We start from the raw sequence: 17785 nt of genomic DNA, 5'->3' as shown, positions 1-17785 counted from the left end.
GAGATAAGCGTGTTAAAATGAAGGTCGGTGTGTGGAAAGGTATACAGAGGAACTGCGACTGGAAGGTTTTCCACGAACTCATGTGTTTTGTTAAAGTCAGAATAAAGGGCTGTTTTGACTCATTAGTATAAGTGGATTAATGCCGGTCTGTGTGTGTGTGTGTTCATGGTCATGTTTCAATGAATATAAGGAAGAGAGAGAGAGATATATATAGAGAGAATTAGAGAGATAGAGAGATACAGTTGAAATCGGAAGTTAACATACACTTAGGTTGGAGTCATTAAAACGAGTTTTTCAACCACTCCACCAATTTCTTGTTAACAAACTATAGTTTTGGCAAGTCGGTTAGGACATCTACTTTGTGCATGGCAAGTAATTTTTCCAACAATTGTTTACAGACAGATTATTTCACTTATAATTCACTATATCACAATTCCAGTGGGTCAGAAGTTTATATACACTAAGTTGAATGTGCCTTTAAACAGCTTGGGAAATTCCAGAAAATTATGTCATGTCTTTAGAAGCTTCTGATAGGCTAATTGACGTGATTTGAGTCGATTGGAGGTGTACCTTTGGATGTATTTCAAGGCCTACCTTCAAACTCAGTGCCTCTTTGCTTGACATCATGTGAAAATCAAAACAAATCAGAATGAAAAATAAATTGTAGACCTCCACAAGTTTGGTTCATCCTTGGGAGCAATTTCCAAACGCCTGAAGGTACCACGTTCATCTGTACAAACAATAGTACACAAGTTTAAACACCATGGGACCACGCAGCCATCATACTGCTCAGGAAAGAGATGCGTTCTGTCTCCTAGAGATGAACGTACTTTGGTGCGAAAAGTGCAAATCAATCCCAGAACAACAGCAAAGGACCTTGTGAAGATGCTGGAGGAAACAGGAACAAAAGTATCTATAGCCACAGTTAAACGAGTCCTATATCGACATAACCTGAAATGCCGCTCAGCAAGGAAGAAGCCACTGCTCCAAAACCGCCATAAAAAAGCCAGACTACGGTTTGCAACTGCACAAGGGGACAAAGATTGTACATTTTGGAGAAATGTCCTCTGGTCTGATGGAACAAAAATAGAACTGTTTGGCCATAATGACCATCGTTATGTTATGAGGAAAAAGGGGGAGGCTTACAAGCCGAAGAACACCATCCCAACCGTGAAGCACGGGGGTGGCAGCATCATGTTGTGGGGGTGCTTTGCTGCAGGAGGACCTGGTGCACTTCACAAAATAGATTGCATCGTGAGGAAAGAAAATTATATATATATACATATTGAAGCAACATCTCAAGACATCAGTCAGGAAGTTAAAGCTTGGTCGCAAATGGGTCTTCCAAATGGACAATGACCCCAAGCATACTTCCAAAGTTGTGGCAAAATGGCTTAAGGACAACAAAGTCAAGGTATTTTAGTCGCAATCACAAAGCTCTGACCTCAATCCTATAGAACATTTGTGGGCAGAACTGAAAAATCGTGTGCGAGCAAGGTGGCCTACAAACCTGACTCAGTTACACCAGCTCTGTCAGGAGGAATGGGCCAAAATTCACCCAGTTTATTGTGGGAAGCTTGTGGAAGGCTACCCGAAACGTTTGTCCCAAGTTAAACAATTTAAAGGCAATGCTACCAAATACTAATTGAGTGTATGTAAACTTCTGACCCACTGGGAATGTGATGAAAGAAATAAAAGCTGAAATAAATAATTCTCTCTACTATTATTCTGACATTTAATAAAGTGGTAATCCTAACTGACCTAAAACAGGGATTTTTTTTTACAAGGATTAAATGTCAGGAATTGTGAAAAACTGAGTTTAAATGTATTTGGCTCAGGTGTATGTAAACCTCCGACTTCAACTGTAGGTTGTAATGCTTACATCGTCTCAATGCGGCCTTGAGTCTCGGTTTGATCATTAACTTGTTTGGTTGTTGTAGACACAGAACCTTCAGTCATACATTACTCTGCTATTCATCACTTCCTGACTTCCTGCATTCGTTATCATAACTCATGACTTACAAATGTGGCTATATAATCACACATAGATACAGTCATGTCCGTTACATGGGCAATCAGTATGAGTTTACTGTACCCTTTACATGGGGAATCAGTATGAGTTTACTGTGCCCTTTACATGGGCAATCAGTATGAGTTTACTGTGCCCTTTACATGGGCAATCAGTATGAGTTTACTGTGCCCTTTACATGGGCAATCAGCATGAGTTTACTGTGTCCTTTACATGGACAATCAGCAGGATTTTATGAACAATAAATCCTGTTGTGCGATTGCATATAAAATAACATCAAACATGCTTTATTTCTCAGATATACAACGTTAAGTTCGTTTAATTACACCACCATATGACAACAAGGATAATAGAAGGATACATGAGTCATGATTGACGCAGAGCCTGAAATAACTTTATTTTTTGTCTCCACATGCCTGGTGTCCCACTCCACCAACCCTCCACCCCCCCACCCCGGCGCTGATGGAATGAGGACATGATTGTGTTCAGATCCATTATTTTAATAAATCACAAAGTTATAAAGTCATATTTCCTTGTGGATCTTGACATGCTTACGAAAAAGTTCACAAAGTGTTTTTTTGTTTTTTCTGTTCTGTTCCACACAACGTTTATTACCTCTAAATCGTACCACCACCAACCTCCTTTTTAGGAATAACAAACACCACTCACAGATTACGCTCATTTGGTAAAGTTGTTTATTACATATTACACGGATTTAACACTCTGATATAAAAACAAAATATGCATTCTATTCACTGGCCCTATGAATGTAATGTACACACAGCCTCTAGCCAACTTGGCTAGCCAACCTGGCTAGCCAACCTGGCTGGCCAACCTGGCTAGCCAACGGGACGCTAGGCTAGCTAAAGCTGGCTAGCCAACGGAACGCTAGGCTAGCTATCTAGCTAAACCTGGCTAGCCAACGGGACGCTAGGCTAGCTAAACCTGTCCAGCCAACGGGACGCTAGGCTAGCTAAACCTGGCTAGCCAACGGGACGCTAGGCTAGCTAAACCTGGCTAGCCAATGGAACGCTAGGCTAGCTAAACCTGGCTAGCCAACGGAACGCTAGGCTAGCTAAACCTGGCTAGCCAACGGGACGCTAGGCTAGCTAAAGCTGACTAGCCAACGGAACGCTAGGCTAGTTAAACCTGGCTAGCCAACGGGACGCTAGGCTAGCTAAAGCTGGCTAGCCAACGGAACGCTAGGCTAGCTAAACCTGGCTAGCCAACGGGACGCTAGGCTAGCCAACGGGACGCTAGGCTAGCTAAACCTGGCTAGCCAACGGGACGCTAGGCTAGCTAAACCTGGCTAGCCAACGGGACGCTAGGCTAGTAAACCTAGGCTAGCTAAACTTGGCTAGCCAACGGGACGCTAGGCTAGCTAAACCTGGCTAGCTAAACCTGGCTAGCCAACGGGACGCTAGGCTAGTAAACCTAGGCTAGCTAAACTTGGCTAGCCAACGGGACGCTAGGCTAGCTAAACCTGGCTAGCTAAACCTGGCTAGCCAACGGAACGCTAGGCTAGCTCAACCTGGCTAGCTAGGCCTACTACCTACAATCTGCAGAGCATGCGCCAGGCCTCCATCAGACCTCCTCCTCAGGGGACCCTTTCCTTTACATAATATACTTTTGGTATAAATACTCATCTATATATATTTTTTTTATACAATTCTGGTATTTTAAGAGCTCAAGATAATAAAAAAAAATAGCTTTTGCCTCCAAATTCTGAATCTGGGTAACGATGGAGAGAGAGAAAAAAACAAGAAGAAGAAAAGAAAGAGGATGTGTCACATTTGACAGTGGACTCATACAGCTACCCCAGTATCTGGTAGTTTGTAACAGAAACATTTGGCTACTTTGTGGCCAAATGAACACGACCCAGATTCAGCCCATCCACCTCTGTTGCAAGAAAGTAAAAAAAATTAAAAAAAAGAAGTTTTGCTACGGTGTGCCCTAATGAACACGACCCAGATTCAGCCTATCCACCTCTCTTTTTTAACCATGTCACACACCTAGGAAAGACCCTGAGACAAGGATGTCTCTCCTTCTCTGCTCTCTATCTTCAGCATGTCACATGGAGGAATGGCCACAGGCAGGTTCATTACAGCGAGTTTGTGTTTTGTTGAGAGAGAGAGAGAGAGAGAGAGAGAGAGAGAGAAAGGGAGAGAGAGAGAGAGAGATAGAGAGAGAGAGAGAGAGACAGAAAACTAACTCACAGACAGACAGCCTAAAGCAGAGAGGCAGAAAACTAACTCACAGACAGCAAGGTTTTTGACAGACCACGAGCAGCAGAGTTTTCAGGAATGGCAAAGACAGTTGATTACATTTTTAGGTTTCCAAGAGCAATTCGCTTTATAAGTAATGACATCTCACTCCTTAATTCATCCACACAAGGACAAAGGAGGGGCCATGCCAAGACTTTGGAGTTGTTTCACGAGGTTGCTACACTGAACCAGCATTGAAGTCCCTAATTGTCCTAGTTCTAAGTGCTGGAGAGCTCTGAGGTAAAGGTAGATATGACCTGTGACCAGCAAGGGAGGAGAGGAGGAGAGGGAGAGAGGATGAAGAGACAGAGAGGATGAAGAGAGGGAGAGAGGATGAAGAGAGAGAGAGAGGATGAAGAGAGGGAGAGAGGATGAAGAGGGGGAGAGAGGATGAAGAGAGGGAGATAGGATGAGGAGAGGGAGAGAGGATGAGGAGAGGGAGAGAGGATGAAGAGAGGATGAAGAGAGGGAGAGAGGATGAAGAGAGGGAGAGAGGATGAAGAGAGGGAGAGAGGATGAAGAGAGAGAGAGAGGATGAGGAGAGAGAGAGAGGATGAAGAGAGGGAGAGAGGATGAGGAGAGGGAGAGGGGATGAAGAGAGGGAGAGAGGATGAAGAGAGAGAGAGAGGATGAAGAGAGGGAGAGAGGATGAAGAGAGGGAGAGAGGATGAAGAGAGAGAGAGAGGATGAAGAGAGAGAGAGAGGATGAAGAGAGGATGAAGAGAGGGAGAGAGGATGAAGAGAGGGAGAGAGGATGAAGAGAGGATGAAGAGAGGGAGAGAGGATGAAGAGAGGGAGAGAGGATGAAGAGAGGGAGAGAGGATGAGGAGAGGGAGAGGGGATGAAGAGAGGGAGAGAGGATGAAGAGACAGAGAGGATGAAGAGAGGGAGAGAGGATGAAGAGAGAGAGAGAGGATGAAGAGAGGGAGAGAGGATGAAGAGAGGGAGAGAGGATGAAGAGAGAGAGAGAGGATGAAGAGAGAGAGAGAGGATGAAGAGAGAGAGAGAGGATGAAGAGAGAGAGAGAGGATGAAGAGAGGGAGAGAGGATGAAGAGAGGGAGAGAGGATGAGGAGAGGGAGAGGGGATGAAGAGAGGGAGAGAGGATGAAGAGAGGGAGAGAGGATGAAGAGAGGGAGAGAGGATGAAGAGAGGGAGAGAGGATGAAGAGAGGGAGAGAGGATGAGGAGAGGGAGAGGGGATGAAGAGAGAGAGAGAGGATGAAGAGAGGGAGAGAGGATGAAGAGAGGAAAAAGAGCTGGACGGTGCACCAGACATGAGGTCATTCTCCTGGAGAGAAGAAGAAAGACGGGATGAGGAAAAGAGAGGTCGACAACCCGGAGCTGAGCTCTGAAGATACCTCAGGAATCGCCTCAGAGGGCTTTTAAACCTAATCTCAGATCCAAGTATTTGTCTGGAGAGGCCACTGATGTTTGGCATTAGTAGTCGGTTGCGTCTACCAAAAAGCAAGAGGAAGTAAGTAGAAGAAGACAACAGAACGAGGAACGGAGGAAAGGGGTGAACTAGAACGCGGGCCGCTCTGACCTGACCCTCGTCCCGGTGATATTTCATTTCACGAGCGATCCAGCTCCTTGGAAAGGGTTCAGTCCTGGAAGGCGGTGACTTGGCCACTTGATACCTCTATCCAGGTTAACACCCTGCTGCTGCTATGCTGCCGCTATGCCTGGCCAAAGAACAAAGAGGCAGAACACAAGACGTCTCTGTCCTGCCCCAGCGCAGTGGGGGAGCAATACACATCATTACCACAGGTTTTCATTCTGACCTCTAAAACACATGAATAAGAATCTTCCTCTCTCCCTCTCCCTCGCTTTCTCTTCCCTCCTCTCCTCTCCTCATCTCCTCTCCCTCTCTTTCTCTCCTCTCCCTCTCTTTCTCTTCTCTCCTCTCATCTCCTCTCCCTCTCTTTCTCTCCTCTCCCTCTCTTTCTCTTCTCTTCTCTCATCTCCTCTCCTCTCTCCCCTCATCTCCTCTCCTCTCTCTTTCTCTCCTCTCCCTCTCTTTCTCTCCTCTCCCTCTCTTTCTCTCCTCTCCCTCTCTTTCTCTCCTCTCCTCTCTCCCCTCATCTCCTCTCCTCTCTCTTTCTCTCCTCTCCCTCTCTTTCTCCCCCTCCTCTCTCTCCCCTCATCTCCTCTCCCTCTCTTTCTCTCCTCTCAACTCCAACTCCTCTCCCCTCTCTTTCCTCTCGCTCTTCCTCTCTTTCTCTCCTCTCTTTTTCTCTCCTCTCGCTCTCCTCTCTCTTTCTCTCCTCTCCCTTTCTTTCTCTCCTCTCCTCTCAACTCCTCTCCCCTCTCTTTCTCTCCTCTCGCTCTCCCTCTCTTTCTCTCCTCTCCTCTCCTCTCCTCTCCTCTCCCCTCCTCCCCCAGGTATGTGCTCTAGTCACTAGGTAATGGAGGAGAATCATGCATGCTGGTGATTGACGTAGTTAAATGGTAAACACAACTAAAGATGTAATATACTGTGTTGTCATCACTCTAAACGGTACCGGTGCATCGATAAAACAGTCTAAAAGCAACAACTCACTAAATAGGGGGAAAACTTTAACAACTAAATAGTCGGGTCAAATATGAATACACACCAAACCTTACCTTAAAACAAACTGGCATATTCTACACAAGGAAAACAGATTGTCACAGTATAATACAAATGAACAGGCACGTAAGTGTAACCTCACACACACACACACACACACACACACACGCACGCACGCACGCACGCACACACGCACGCACGCACGCACGCACACACGCACGCACGCACACACACACACACGCACGCACGCACGCACACACACACACACACACACACAGGCACGCACGCACACACGCACGCACGCACGCACACACACACAGGCACGCACGGGCGCACACACACACACGCACGCACACACGCACGCACGCACGCACGCACACACACACACACACACACACACACACACACACACACACACACACACACACACACTGTAATTGGTGCCGTTGTTGCTGAAGGAGAATGTTGTGACATGGCAGTCTTAGCTGGTGTAATCTCACAAGGTCACCACACTTTTAACACCAAGTATCGATAGATGACAAGACCCAACACGCACGCACGCACGCACGCACGCACGCACACACACACACACACACACACACACACACACACACACACACACACACACACACACACACACACACACACACACACACACACACACACACACACACACACACACACACACACACACACACACCTTACGAATAGTTCTCACAAAACTCTGCTTGTAATTATATAACTGTCAGAGAGGATGTTTAAACTCAAATGATGTGTTTTATCTTGGGGATCTAACGGAAATAAAAACTGAAAGCATAGAGATGCAGTGTGGAATTTCCTCTTCCTCCTCCTCCTCCTCCTCATCCTGGTCGTCCGGGCCTACATATTATAGAGTCAAGTACCTTCATTAAAAGAGAGCATGGCCACTGTGTTGGTGTACATATGATGATCGAAAACTGTTCATGACTGTGTTCATAACATAATCAGTTGTGCTTCTGTCCGGCATCAAGCTGCCAGGCTGGGGTTTACACATAGCTGGTACTGTACAGACAGACAGAGATACATGAATACCAGGACAATGGGAGTCTATCTAGCTCTATATCAGAGTTCTGATTCAGACAGACAGAGAGACATGAATACCAGGACAACGGGAGTCTATCTAGCTCTATGTCAGAGTTCTGATTCAGACAGATAGAGAGACATGAATACCAGGACAATGGGAGTCTATCTAGCTCTATATTAGAGTTCTGATTCAGACAGATAGATAGAGAGACATGAATACCAGGACAATGGGAGTCTATCTAGCTCTATATCAGAGTTCTGATTCAGATAGAGAGACATGAATACCAGGACAATGGGAGTCTATCTAGCTCTATATCAGAGTTCTGATTCAGATAGAGAGACATGAACACCAGGACAATGGGAGTCTATCTAGCTCTATATCAGAGTTCTGATTCAGACAGATACAGAGACATGAATACCAGGACAATGGGAGTCTATCTAGCTCTATATCAGAGTTCTGATTCAGACAGATACAGAGACATGAATACCAGGACAATGGGAGTCTATCTAGCTCTATATTAGAGTTTTGATTCAGAGGAGAGCCATGGCGGCCATTTTGTGTCCTGTTCCTGTCCATGTAGCAGTGGCCTTGTTTCTTCATCCTTCCTCTCTGGCTACATGTACTGCTCTAACACAGTCTGTGTCTGTGTGTAGGGGGTTGATCTAGGGCATGGGGTACTGGGGGTAGAACCCAGAGCCCTGCAGCCCTGGGAGTAAAAACAGTGAAGCCTGAACGCTAGTCTGCCTAGCGACAGGGGATGAAGGCAACCGGAGGGTGGTGTGCCTCGGCACTGGGTTGCTGCCCCGCCCCCCTAGACTCCTCCTCCTCCTCCTCCTCCGACACCCCGAAGGTGACCAGGGCCTGCGTGGAGTCACATGACTGTTTCTCGGCGTCCTCCGAGTTGAGCGAGACGAGGCTGAGTCGGCGGGGTCTGCTGAGGTGCAGGGCGCCGCGAGTCCTTCTGTGGAGCAGGCCCAGGTCCTCTCTGAAGTGAGGGTTGAAGAGGACGTAGAGTAGAGGGTTGAGGCAGGCTGGGAGAGGAACCACCACCAGAAGCACTGACTTCACCACCTCAGGCCCTACCGAGGGCAGTTTCAGCAGGGAGGAGAAGGAGAGGAAGGCTACAGGGAAGTAGAGGAGACAGTTGGTGAACAGCAGCCAGGCCACGTGACGGATCATGGAGCAGTCCCACAGGTTGTCCGGCTCTCCTTTCTCCAGGCTGCAGTAGAGGCGGGCGTATGTGACGGTCATGATGAGATAACATAGGGAGTTGACCAGGACTAGAGCCACCATGAAGCCCAGAGAGGAGGGCTCTTCGTAGGGCATGGGGAGACAGATGGAGGAGACTCCGTAGTCCCCCAGCAGGGGGAGCAGGGTGATAGCCAGGCCCAGAAGGAAACACAAGGCGGCCACCAGCCTCAGCGTGCCCGTCGAAGTCTTCCCCTCGGCGGCCTTGCCTCTCCGTATCGACAGCCCCCTCTCCAGGGCGGCCACAGTCAGTAAGAAGATACTGGTTTCAGAAGCGAAGATGGAGACGAAGCCGGTCAGCTTGCAGCCCGTGCTGCTCTCCCAACGCGCCCCGTAGCGGCCGAAGCTGCCGAAGGTCAAGGCATCGACGGTGGCCAGCGTGGCAGACCACAGCCCCATCAGACTGTTTACCAGAGCCAGCAGGCCAATCAGCAGCTTCACAGCGGACAGGAAGGACGGGGAGAGAAAGATGGAGACCATCACCAGTGTGTTGCAGACCAGGGAGAGAGTAGCAATGACCCACACACCAACACGGATCAACCAGCTGCCAAACAGGTGGTGGCAAGGACGGAACGGACCTGGGGAGGGACAGATCAATCAATCAACCAGTCACTCAATCAACCAGTCAATCAATAAATCATTCAACCAGTCAATCAATCAACCAGTCAATCAATCAACCAGTCAATCAATCAACCAGTCACTCAACCAATCAGTCAATCAATCAACCAGTCAATCAATAAACCAGTCAACCAGTCAATCAATCAACCAGTCAATCAATCAATCATTAAATCAGTCAACCAGTCAATCAATCAACCAGTCAATCAATCAACCAGTCAATCAATCAACCAGTCAATCAATAAATCATTCAATCAGTCAACCAGTCAATCAATCAACCAGTCAATCAATAAATCATTCAACCAGTCAATCAATAAATCATTCAACCAGTCAATCAATAAATCATTCAACCAGTCAATCAATAAATCATTCAACCAGTCAATCAATAAATCATTCAACCAGTCAATCAATAAATCATTCAACTAGTCAATCAATAAATCATTCAACCAGTCAATCAATAAATCATTCAACCAGTCAATCAATAAATCATTCAACTAGTCAATCAATAAATCATTCAACCAGTCAATCAATAAATCATTCAACTAGTCAATCAATAAATCATTCAACCGGTCAATCAATAAATCAATCAACCAGTCAATCAATAAATCATTCAACCAGTCAATCAATAAATCATTCAATCAATCAATGTATGAACCATGTAAGGGGGATGGGTTGCATTACCAGGTGAAGGGGAACACTGGACAGTGTGATGGGATTTGGGCTCATCATCAAAGTCCAACAGAAAGTCCTCGTGGTCTTAAATCAAATGAAAGATTATATCCAGGTTATCAAGACGTTTCATAGGAACTGAAAATGAGTCACTGTTTCTGTCAGGAGGCATATTAGCGACACACCATGTATCCTTACAATACGGATCTGAAGTGGTATCCCCATTCCCTTTTAATGGGGCAGTGTACTATCTGGGGTTGTTTGAGAACACACCTTGGTTAGACAAGATGCCCTCCCTCCTCCCGAAGTCGTCCTTCCCGTTGTGGTTATTGTCTCTGTCCCAGGGAGAGGAGTGTTTCTCACAGGAGACGAAGGCACAACACTGGAAGGCATAGGGCAGCTCCATCACCCTACACAGAGAGAGAGAGAGACATACCAGACATACAACATGCCAATTAGGATTAGGCTAAAAATACTCTAATCAGTTATAGAGCCCATTGCCCTTTATGGTTGTGAGGTCTGGGGTCCGCTCAACAAACAAGATTTCACAAAATGGGACAAACACCAAATTGAGACTCTGCACGCAGAATTCTGCAAAAATATCCTCCGTGTACAACGTAGAACACCAAATAATGCATGCAGAGCAGAATTAGGCCGATACCCACTAATTATCAAAATCCAGAAAAGAGCCATTAAATTCTACAACCACCTAAAAGGAAGTGATTCCCAAACCTTCCATAGCAAAGCCATCACCTACAGAGAGATGAACCTGGAGAAGAGTCCCCTAAGCAAGCAGGTCCTGGGGCTCTGTTCACAAACAGACCCCACAGAGCCCCAGGACAGCAGCACAATTAGACCCAACCAAAGCATGAGAAAACTAAATGATAATTACTTGACACATTGGAAAGAATTAACAAAAAAACAGAGCAAACTAGAATGCTATTTGGCCCTAAACTGAGAGTACACAGTGGCAGAATACCTGACCACTGTGACTGACCCAAAATTAAGGAAAGCTTTGACTATGTACAGACTCAGTGAGCATAGCCTTGCTATTGAGAAAGGCCGCCGTAGGCAGACATGGCTCTCAAGAGAAGACAGGCTATGTGCACACTGCCCACAAATTGAGGTGGAAACTGAGCTGCACTTCCTAACCTCCTGCCTAATGTTTGACCATATTAGAGAGACATATTTCCCTCAGATCCACAAAGTATTCGAAAACAAACCCAATTTTGATAAACTCCCATATCTACTGGGTGAAATACCACAGTGTGCCATCACAGCAGCAAGATTTGTGACCTGTTGCCACGAGAAAAGGGCAACCAGTGAAGAACACACACCATTGTAAATACAACCCATATTTATGTTTATTTATTTTCCCTTGTGTACTTTAACCATTTGTACATTGTTACAACACTGTATATATACGTAATATGACATTTGTAATGTCTTTATTGTTTTGAAACTTCTGTATGTGTAATGTTTACTGTTAATTTTTATTGTTTATTTCACTTTTGTATATTATCCTATTCACTTGCTTTGGCAACGTTAACACATGTTTCCCATGACAATAAAGCCCCCTTGAATTGAAATTGAATTGAGTTAGAGAGAGAGAGAGAGAAACAGTTGAAGTCAGAAGTTTACACACACTTAGGTTGGAGTCATTAAAACTCACTGTTAACACATGTTTCCCATGCCAATAGAGCCCCTTGAATTGAGAGAGAGAGAGAGTCATCCTACAAGAAACATGGTATAAAGGAGCCGGACCCAATGGTTGCCCTCTAGGTTACAGAGAGCTGGTGGTCACAGCCACCAAACTACCAGGTGTGAAATGAGGAAGAGACAGGGGGAATGCTAATTTGGTATAGAGCAGACCTAACTCACTCTATTAAATTGGTCAAAACAGGAACATTTTACATCTGTTTTGAAATTCAAAAGGAAATGATCTCAACAGAGAAAAATGTCCTCATGTGTGCTACCTATATCCCCCCAATTGTATCCCATACTTTAACGATGACAGCTTCTTCATCCTAGAGGGGGAGATCAACAATTTCCAGGCTCAGGGACATGTACTAGTCTGTGGCGACCTAAATGCCAGAACCTGACAAGAACCTGGCACCCTCAGCACACAGGGGGACAAACACCTGCCTGTAGGTGACAGCATTCCCTCCCACATATGCCCCCCTAGGCACAACTACATAACCAACATAACCAACAAAAACGGGTCACAACTCCTGCAGCTCTGTCGCACGCTGGGTATTGTATTTATCATCATTAGTCATTTAGGTCAACATTGGATCATTCAGAGATCCTCACTGAACTTCTGGAGAGAGTTTGCTGCACTGAAAGTAAAGGGGCTGAATAATTTTGCACGCCCAATTTTTCAGTTTTTGATTTGTTAAAAAAGTTTGAAATATCCAATAAATGTCGTTCCACTTCATGATTGTGTCCCACTTGTTGTTGATTCTTCACAAAAAATACAGTTTTATATCTTTATGTTTGAAGCCTGAAATGTGGCAAACGGTCGCAAAGTTCAAGGTGGCCGAATACTTTCGCAAGGCACTGTATATATCAACAAATTGGCGAGGGCACTAGAAAAGTCTGCAGCACCCGGCCTCACCCTACCAGAATCTGAATTCAAATGTCTACTGTTTGCTGATGATCTGGTGCTTCTGTCCCCAACCAAGGAGGGCCTACAGCAGCACCTAGATCTTCTGCACAGATTCTGCCAGACCTGGGCCCTGACAGTAAATCTCAGTAAGACCAAAATAATGTTGTTCCAAAAAAAGGTCCAGTCGCCAGGACCAAGAATACAAATGCCATCTAGACACTGTTGCCCTAAAGCATACAACACTATATATACCTTGGCCTAAACATCAGCGCCACAGGTAACTTCCACAAAGCTGTGAACGATCTGAGAGACAAGGCAAGAAGGGCATTCTATGCCATCAAAAGGAACATACATTTCGACATACCAATTAGGATTTGGCTAAAAATACTTGAATCAGTCATAGAGCCCATTGCCCTTTATGGTTGTGAGGTCTGGGGTCCGCTCACCAACCAATAATTCACAAAATGGGACAAACACCAAATTGAGAGTCTGCATGCAGATTTCTGCAAAAATATCCTCCGTGTACAACGTAGAACATCAAATAATGCATGCAGAGCAGAATTAGGCCGATACCCACTAATTATCAAAATCCAGAAAAGAGCCGTTAAATTCTACAACCACCTAAAAGGAAACGATTCCCAAACCTTCCATAACAAAGCCATCACCTACAGAGAGATGAACCTGGAGAAGAGTCCTCTAAGCAAGCTGGTCCTGGGGCTCTGTTCACAAACACAAACACACCCTACAGAGCCCCAGGACAACAGCACAATTAGACCCAACCAAATCATGAGAAAACTAAATGATAATTAACATTGGAAAGAATTAACAAAAAAACAGAGCAAACTAGAATGCTATTTGGCCCTACACAGAGAGTACACAGCGGCAGAATACCTGACCACTGTGACTGACCCAAAATTAAGGAAAGCTTTGAGTATGTACAGACTCAGTGAGCATAGCCTTGCTATTGAGAAAGGCCGCCATAGGCAGACATGGCTCTCAAGAGAAGACAGGCTATGTGCACACTGCCCACAAAATGAAGTGGAAACTGAGCTGCACTTCTTAACCTCCTGCCCAATATATGACCATATTAGAGAGACATATTTCCCTCAGATTACACAGATCCACAAAGAATTTGAAAACAAACCCAATTTTGATAAACTCCCATATCTACTGGGTGAAATACCACAGTGTGACATCACAGCAGCAAGATTTGTGGCCTGTTGCCACGAGAAAAGGGCAACCAGTGAAGAACACACACCATTGTAAAAACCCATATTACATTTATTTATTTTCCCTTTTGTACTTAAATTATTTTCACATCATTACAACACTGTAATAAAGCCATAATATGACACTTTAAAAGTATTTGTTCTTTCTGAACTTGTGAGTGTAATGTTTACTGTTAATTTTTAATAGTTTATTTCACTTTTGTTTATTGTCTACTTCACTTGCCTTGGCAATGTTAACATACGTTTACCATGCCGATAAAGCCCTTAAATTGAAACTGAAAGAAAAAGAGAGAGAACAGGAGAGAGATCGTTGAAGGAGAGGAAAGGAGAGAGGAAAGGAGAGAGAGAGAGAGAGAACAGGAGAGAGATCGTTGAAGGAGAGGAAAGGAGAGAGGAAAGGAGAGAGAGAGAGAGAGAACAGGAGAGAGATCGTGCAAGGAGGGGAAAGGAGAGAGGAAAGGAGAAAGAGAGAGAGAGAACAGGAGAGAGATCGTGCAAGGAGGGGAAAGGAGAGAGGAAAGGAGAGAGAGAGAGAGAGAGAGAAAAGGAGAGAGAAAAGGAGAGAGAGAACAGGAGAGAGATCGTTGAAGGAGGGGAAAGAAGAGAGAGAAGGAGAGAGAGAGAGAGAGAGAGAAAAGGAGAGAGAAAAGGAGAGAGAGAACAGGAGAGAGATCGTTGAAGGAGGGGAAAGAAGAGAGAGAAGGAGAGAGAGAGAGAGAGAGAGAAAAGGAGAGAGAAAAGGAGAGAGAGAACAGGAGAGAGATCGTTGAAGGAGGGGAAAGAAGAGAGGAAAGGAGAGAGAGAACAGGAGAGAGATCGTGCAAGGAGAGGAAAGGAGAGAGGAAAGGAGAGAGAGAACAGGAGAGAGAGAGAGAGAGAGAGAAAAGGAGAGAGAAAAGGAGAGAGAGAACAGGAGAGAGATCGTTGAAGGAGGGGAAAGAAGAGAAGAAAGGAGAGAGAGAACAGGAGAGAGATCGTGCAAGGAGAGGAAAGGAGAGAGGAAAGGAGAGAGAGAACAGGAGAGAGATCGTTGAAGGAGGGGAAAGGAGAGAGGAAAGGAGAGAGAGAACAGGAGAGAGATCGTGCAAGGAGAGGAAAGGAGAGAGAAAAGGAGAGAGAGAGAACAGGAGAGAGATCGTTGAAGGAGAGGAAAGGAGAGAGGAAAGGAGAGAGAGAACAGGAGAGAGATCGTGCAAGGAGAGGAAAGGAGAGAGAAAAGGAGAGAGAGAACAGGAGAGAGATCGTTGAAGGAGGGGAAAGGAGAGAGGAAAGGAGAGAGAGAACAGGAGAGAGATCGTGCAAGGAGAGGAAAGGAGAGAGAAAAGGAGAGAGAGAGAACAGGAGAGAGATCGTTGAAGGAGAGGAAAGGAGAGAGGAAAGGAGAGAGAGAACAGGAGAGAGATCGTGCAAGGAGAGGAAAGGAGAGAGAAAAGGAGAGAGAGAGAACAGGAGAGAGATCGTTGAAGGAGAGGAAAGGAGAGAGGAAAGGAGAGAGAGAACAGGAGAGAGATCGTGCAAGGAGAGGAAAGGAGAGAGAAAAGGAGAGAGAGAACAGGAGAGAGATCGTTGAAGGAGGGGAAAGGAGAGAGAAAAGGAGAGAGAGAGAACAGGAGAGAGAGAGATTTGATTTGATTCTTATAGTCTTCATTTGGACAAATCATCCAAAAGTCCTTAAACATTAAAATCATTAAAATACAATTCATAATAGGAACACATATAACACACTATTACAGACGTACATAATATACTAACATAATAACCCAATAAATACTCAATCTAAAAAATATTGATTCTTCATCTACTATAGTCCCACAACATTTCTATGTGTTATATTTAAATCGTTTTAAAATAATGTTTAAGTGTATATATTGAAAAGTTTCTGGTTTGCTCAGTTCATTTATTCCATTTCTTTATTGCTCTAAATCGAAATGTCCTTTTGCCTATTTCTCTTTTCTGTCTGGATAACGCATAGATGGAGGACAATCTATTCCTAGTATTTACTGAATGTCTGTCTCTTAACCAATCTATTCCTAGTATTTACTGAATGTCTGTCTCTTAACCAATCTATTCCTAGTATTTACTGAATGTCTGTCTCTTAACCAATCTATTCCTAGTATTTACTGAATGTCTGTCTCTTAACCAATCTATTCCTAGTATTTACTGAATGTCTGTCTCTTATTAACTGAATACCGTTGTGAATAGAACTTGGCCGTTTTAAATGATGTATATAATGAAATAAAATAGGCATGTTTTTTTCAATTATCTTGTCGATTGATGACCAACCAAGAACACTGCGCATGACTGCAACAGAAGAACCATATCTCCACCTTAAAACAATCCTTGCTGATTTGTTCTCTGCATTCTGCAGCCTCCTAACTTCACTTGATGATGCATTTCCCCAGACCACAGAGAGAGAGAGAGAGAGAGAGAGAGAGAGAGAGAGAGAGAGAGAACAGTAGAGATATAGATAGAGAACAGTAGAGAGAGAGAGAGAACAGTAGAGATATAGAGAGAGAACAGTAGAGAGAGAGAGAGAGAAGAGTAGAGAGAGAGAGAGAGAGAACAGTAGAGAGAGAGAGAGAGAGAGAGAGAGAATAGTAGAGAGAGAGAGAACAGTAGAGAGAGAGAGAGAGAGAGAACAGTAGAGAGAGAGAGAGAACAGTAGAGATATAGAGAGAGAACAGTAGAGAGAGAGAGAGAGAACAGTAGAGAGAGAGAGAGAGAGAAGAGTAGAGAGAGAGAGAGAACAGTAGAGAGAGAGAGAGAGAGAGAACAGTAGAGAGAGATAGAGAACAGTAGAGAGAGAGAGAGAGAGAACAGTAGAGAGAGATAGAGAACAGTAGAGAGAGAGAACAGTAGAGAGAGAGAACAGTAGAGAGAGATAGAGAACAATAGAGAGAGATAGAGAAAGAGTCAGTCAACACAACACGTAAGGCATAGGGCAGCTCCATCACTCTACAGACAGACAGAAGAGACTAAACACAATGCTACCACCACGCTCAACTGTTATTTAAGTACCAACTGACACGCAACTTAACAGAAATAAATCACCAACTGTTCATCCAGATTTGAAATGGCAGTGATGTATGACATCATACAAATATGTAAGTCTAGGAGTTCCTAGAGGAAGGGATGTAAATGTTGACTAGCTAAGGAGGCTGTAACTATGGCCTGGGTAAATCATGTTTTATTGGTTGGTCCTTCAAGTGGCCTGGGTAAATCATGTTTTATTGGTTGATCCTTCAAGTGGCCTGGGTAAATCATGTTTTATTGGTTGATCCTTCAACTGTAACTATGGCCTGGGTAAATCATGTTTTATTGGTTGATCCTTCAAGTGGCCTGGGTAAATCATGTTTTATTGGTTGATCCTTCAAGTGGCCTGGGTAAATCATGTTTTATTGGTTAGTCCTTCAACTGTAACTATGGCCTGGGTAAATCATGTTTTATTGGTTGGTCCTTCAACTGTAACTATGGCCTGGGTAAATCATGTTTTATTGGTTAGTCCTTCAAC

The 17785-nt window shown here is 44.7% G+C and overlaps 1 protein-coding gene and 1 long non-coding RNA gene across 2 annotated transcripts in view; both read right to left on the bottom strand.

Annotated features, from left to right (window-relative positions):
- Positions 1–2707: 2707 nt before the first annotated feature.
- Positions 2708–4680, bottom strand: LOC110490688. The gene is made up of 2 exons (XR_005038454.1): positions 3527–4680; positions 2708–3430 (listed from the first exon to the last, which is right to left on the bottom strand). It is a non-coding gene; the product is annotated as an uncharacterized LOC110490688 (long non-coding RNA).
- Positions 4681–7207: 2527 nt separating this feature from the next.
- The window catches only part of LOC118942829 (leucine-rich repeat-containing G-protein coupled receptor 5A-like), a 184363-nt gene continuing 173785 nt past the window's right edge, over positions 7208–17785 (bottom strand). The window contains exons 16-18 of the mRNA XM_036956607.1: positions 10711–10847; positions 10450–10524; positions 7208–9731 (exon numbers count right to left, since the gene is read on the bottom strand). Coding sequence (XP_036812502.1) covers positions 8650–9731; positions 10450–10524; positions 10711–10847 — 1294 coding nt within the window. The 3' untranslated portion in view covers positions 7208–8649. The remainder of the gene's footprint in view (positions 9732–10449; positions 10525–10710; positions 10848–17785) is intronic.

Source organism: Oncorhynchus mykiss, chromosome 21 (genome assembly GCF_013265735.2).
Source record: "Oncorhynchus mykiss isolate Arlee chromosome 21, USDA_OmykA_1.1, whole genome shotgun sequence".
Taxonomy (NCBI): Eukaryota; Metazoa; Chordata; class Actinopteri; order Salmoniformes; family Salmonidae; genus Oncorhynchus; species Oncorhynchus mykiss.
Note: the sequence above shows the minus strand (reverse complement) of the source record. Positions and strands in the feature narration are given on the sequence as shown.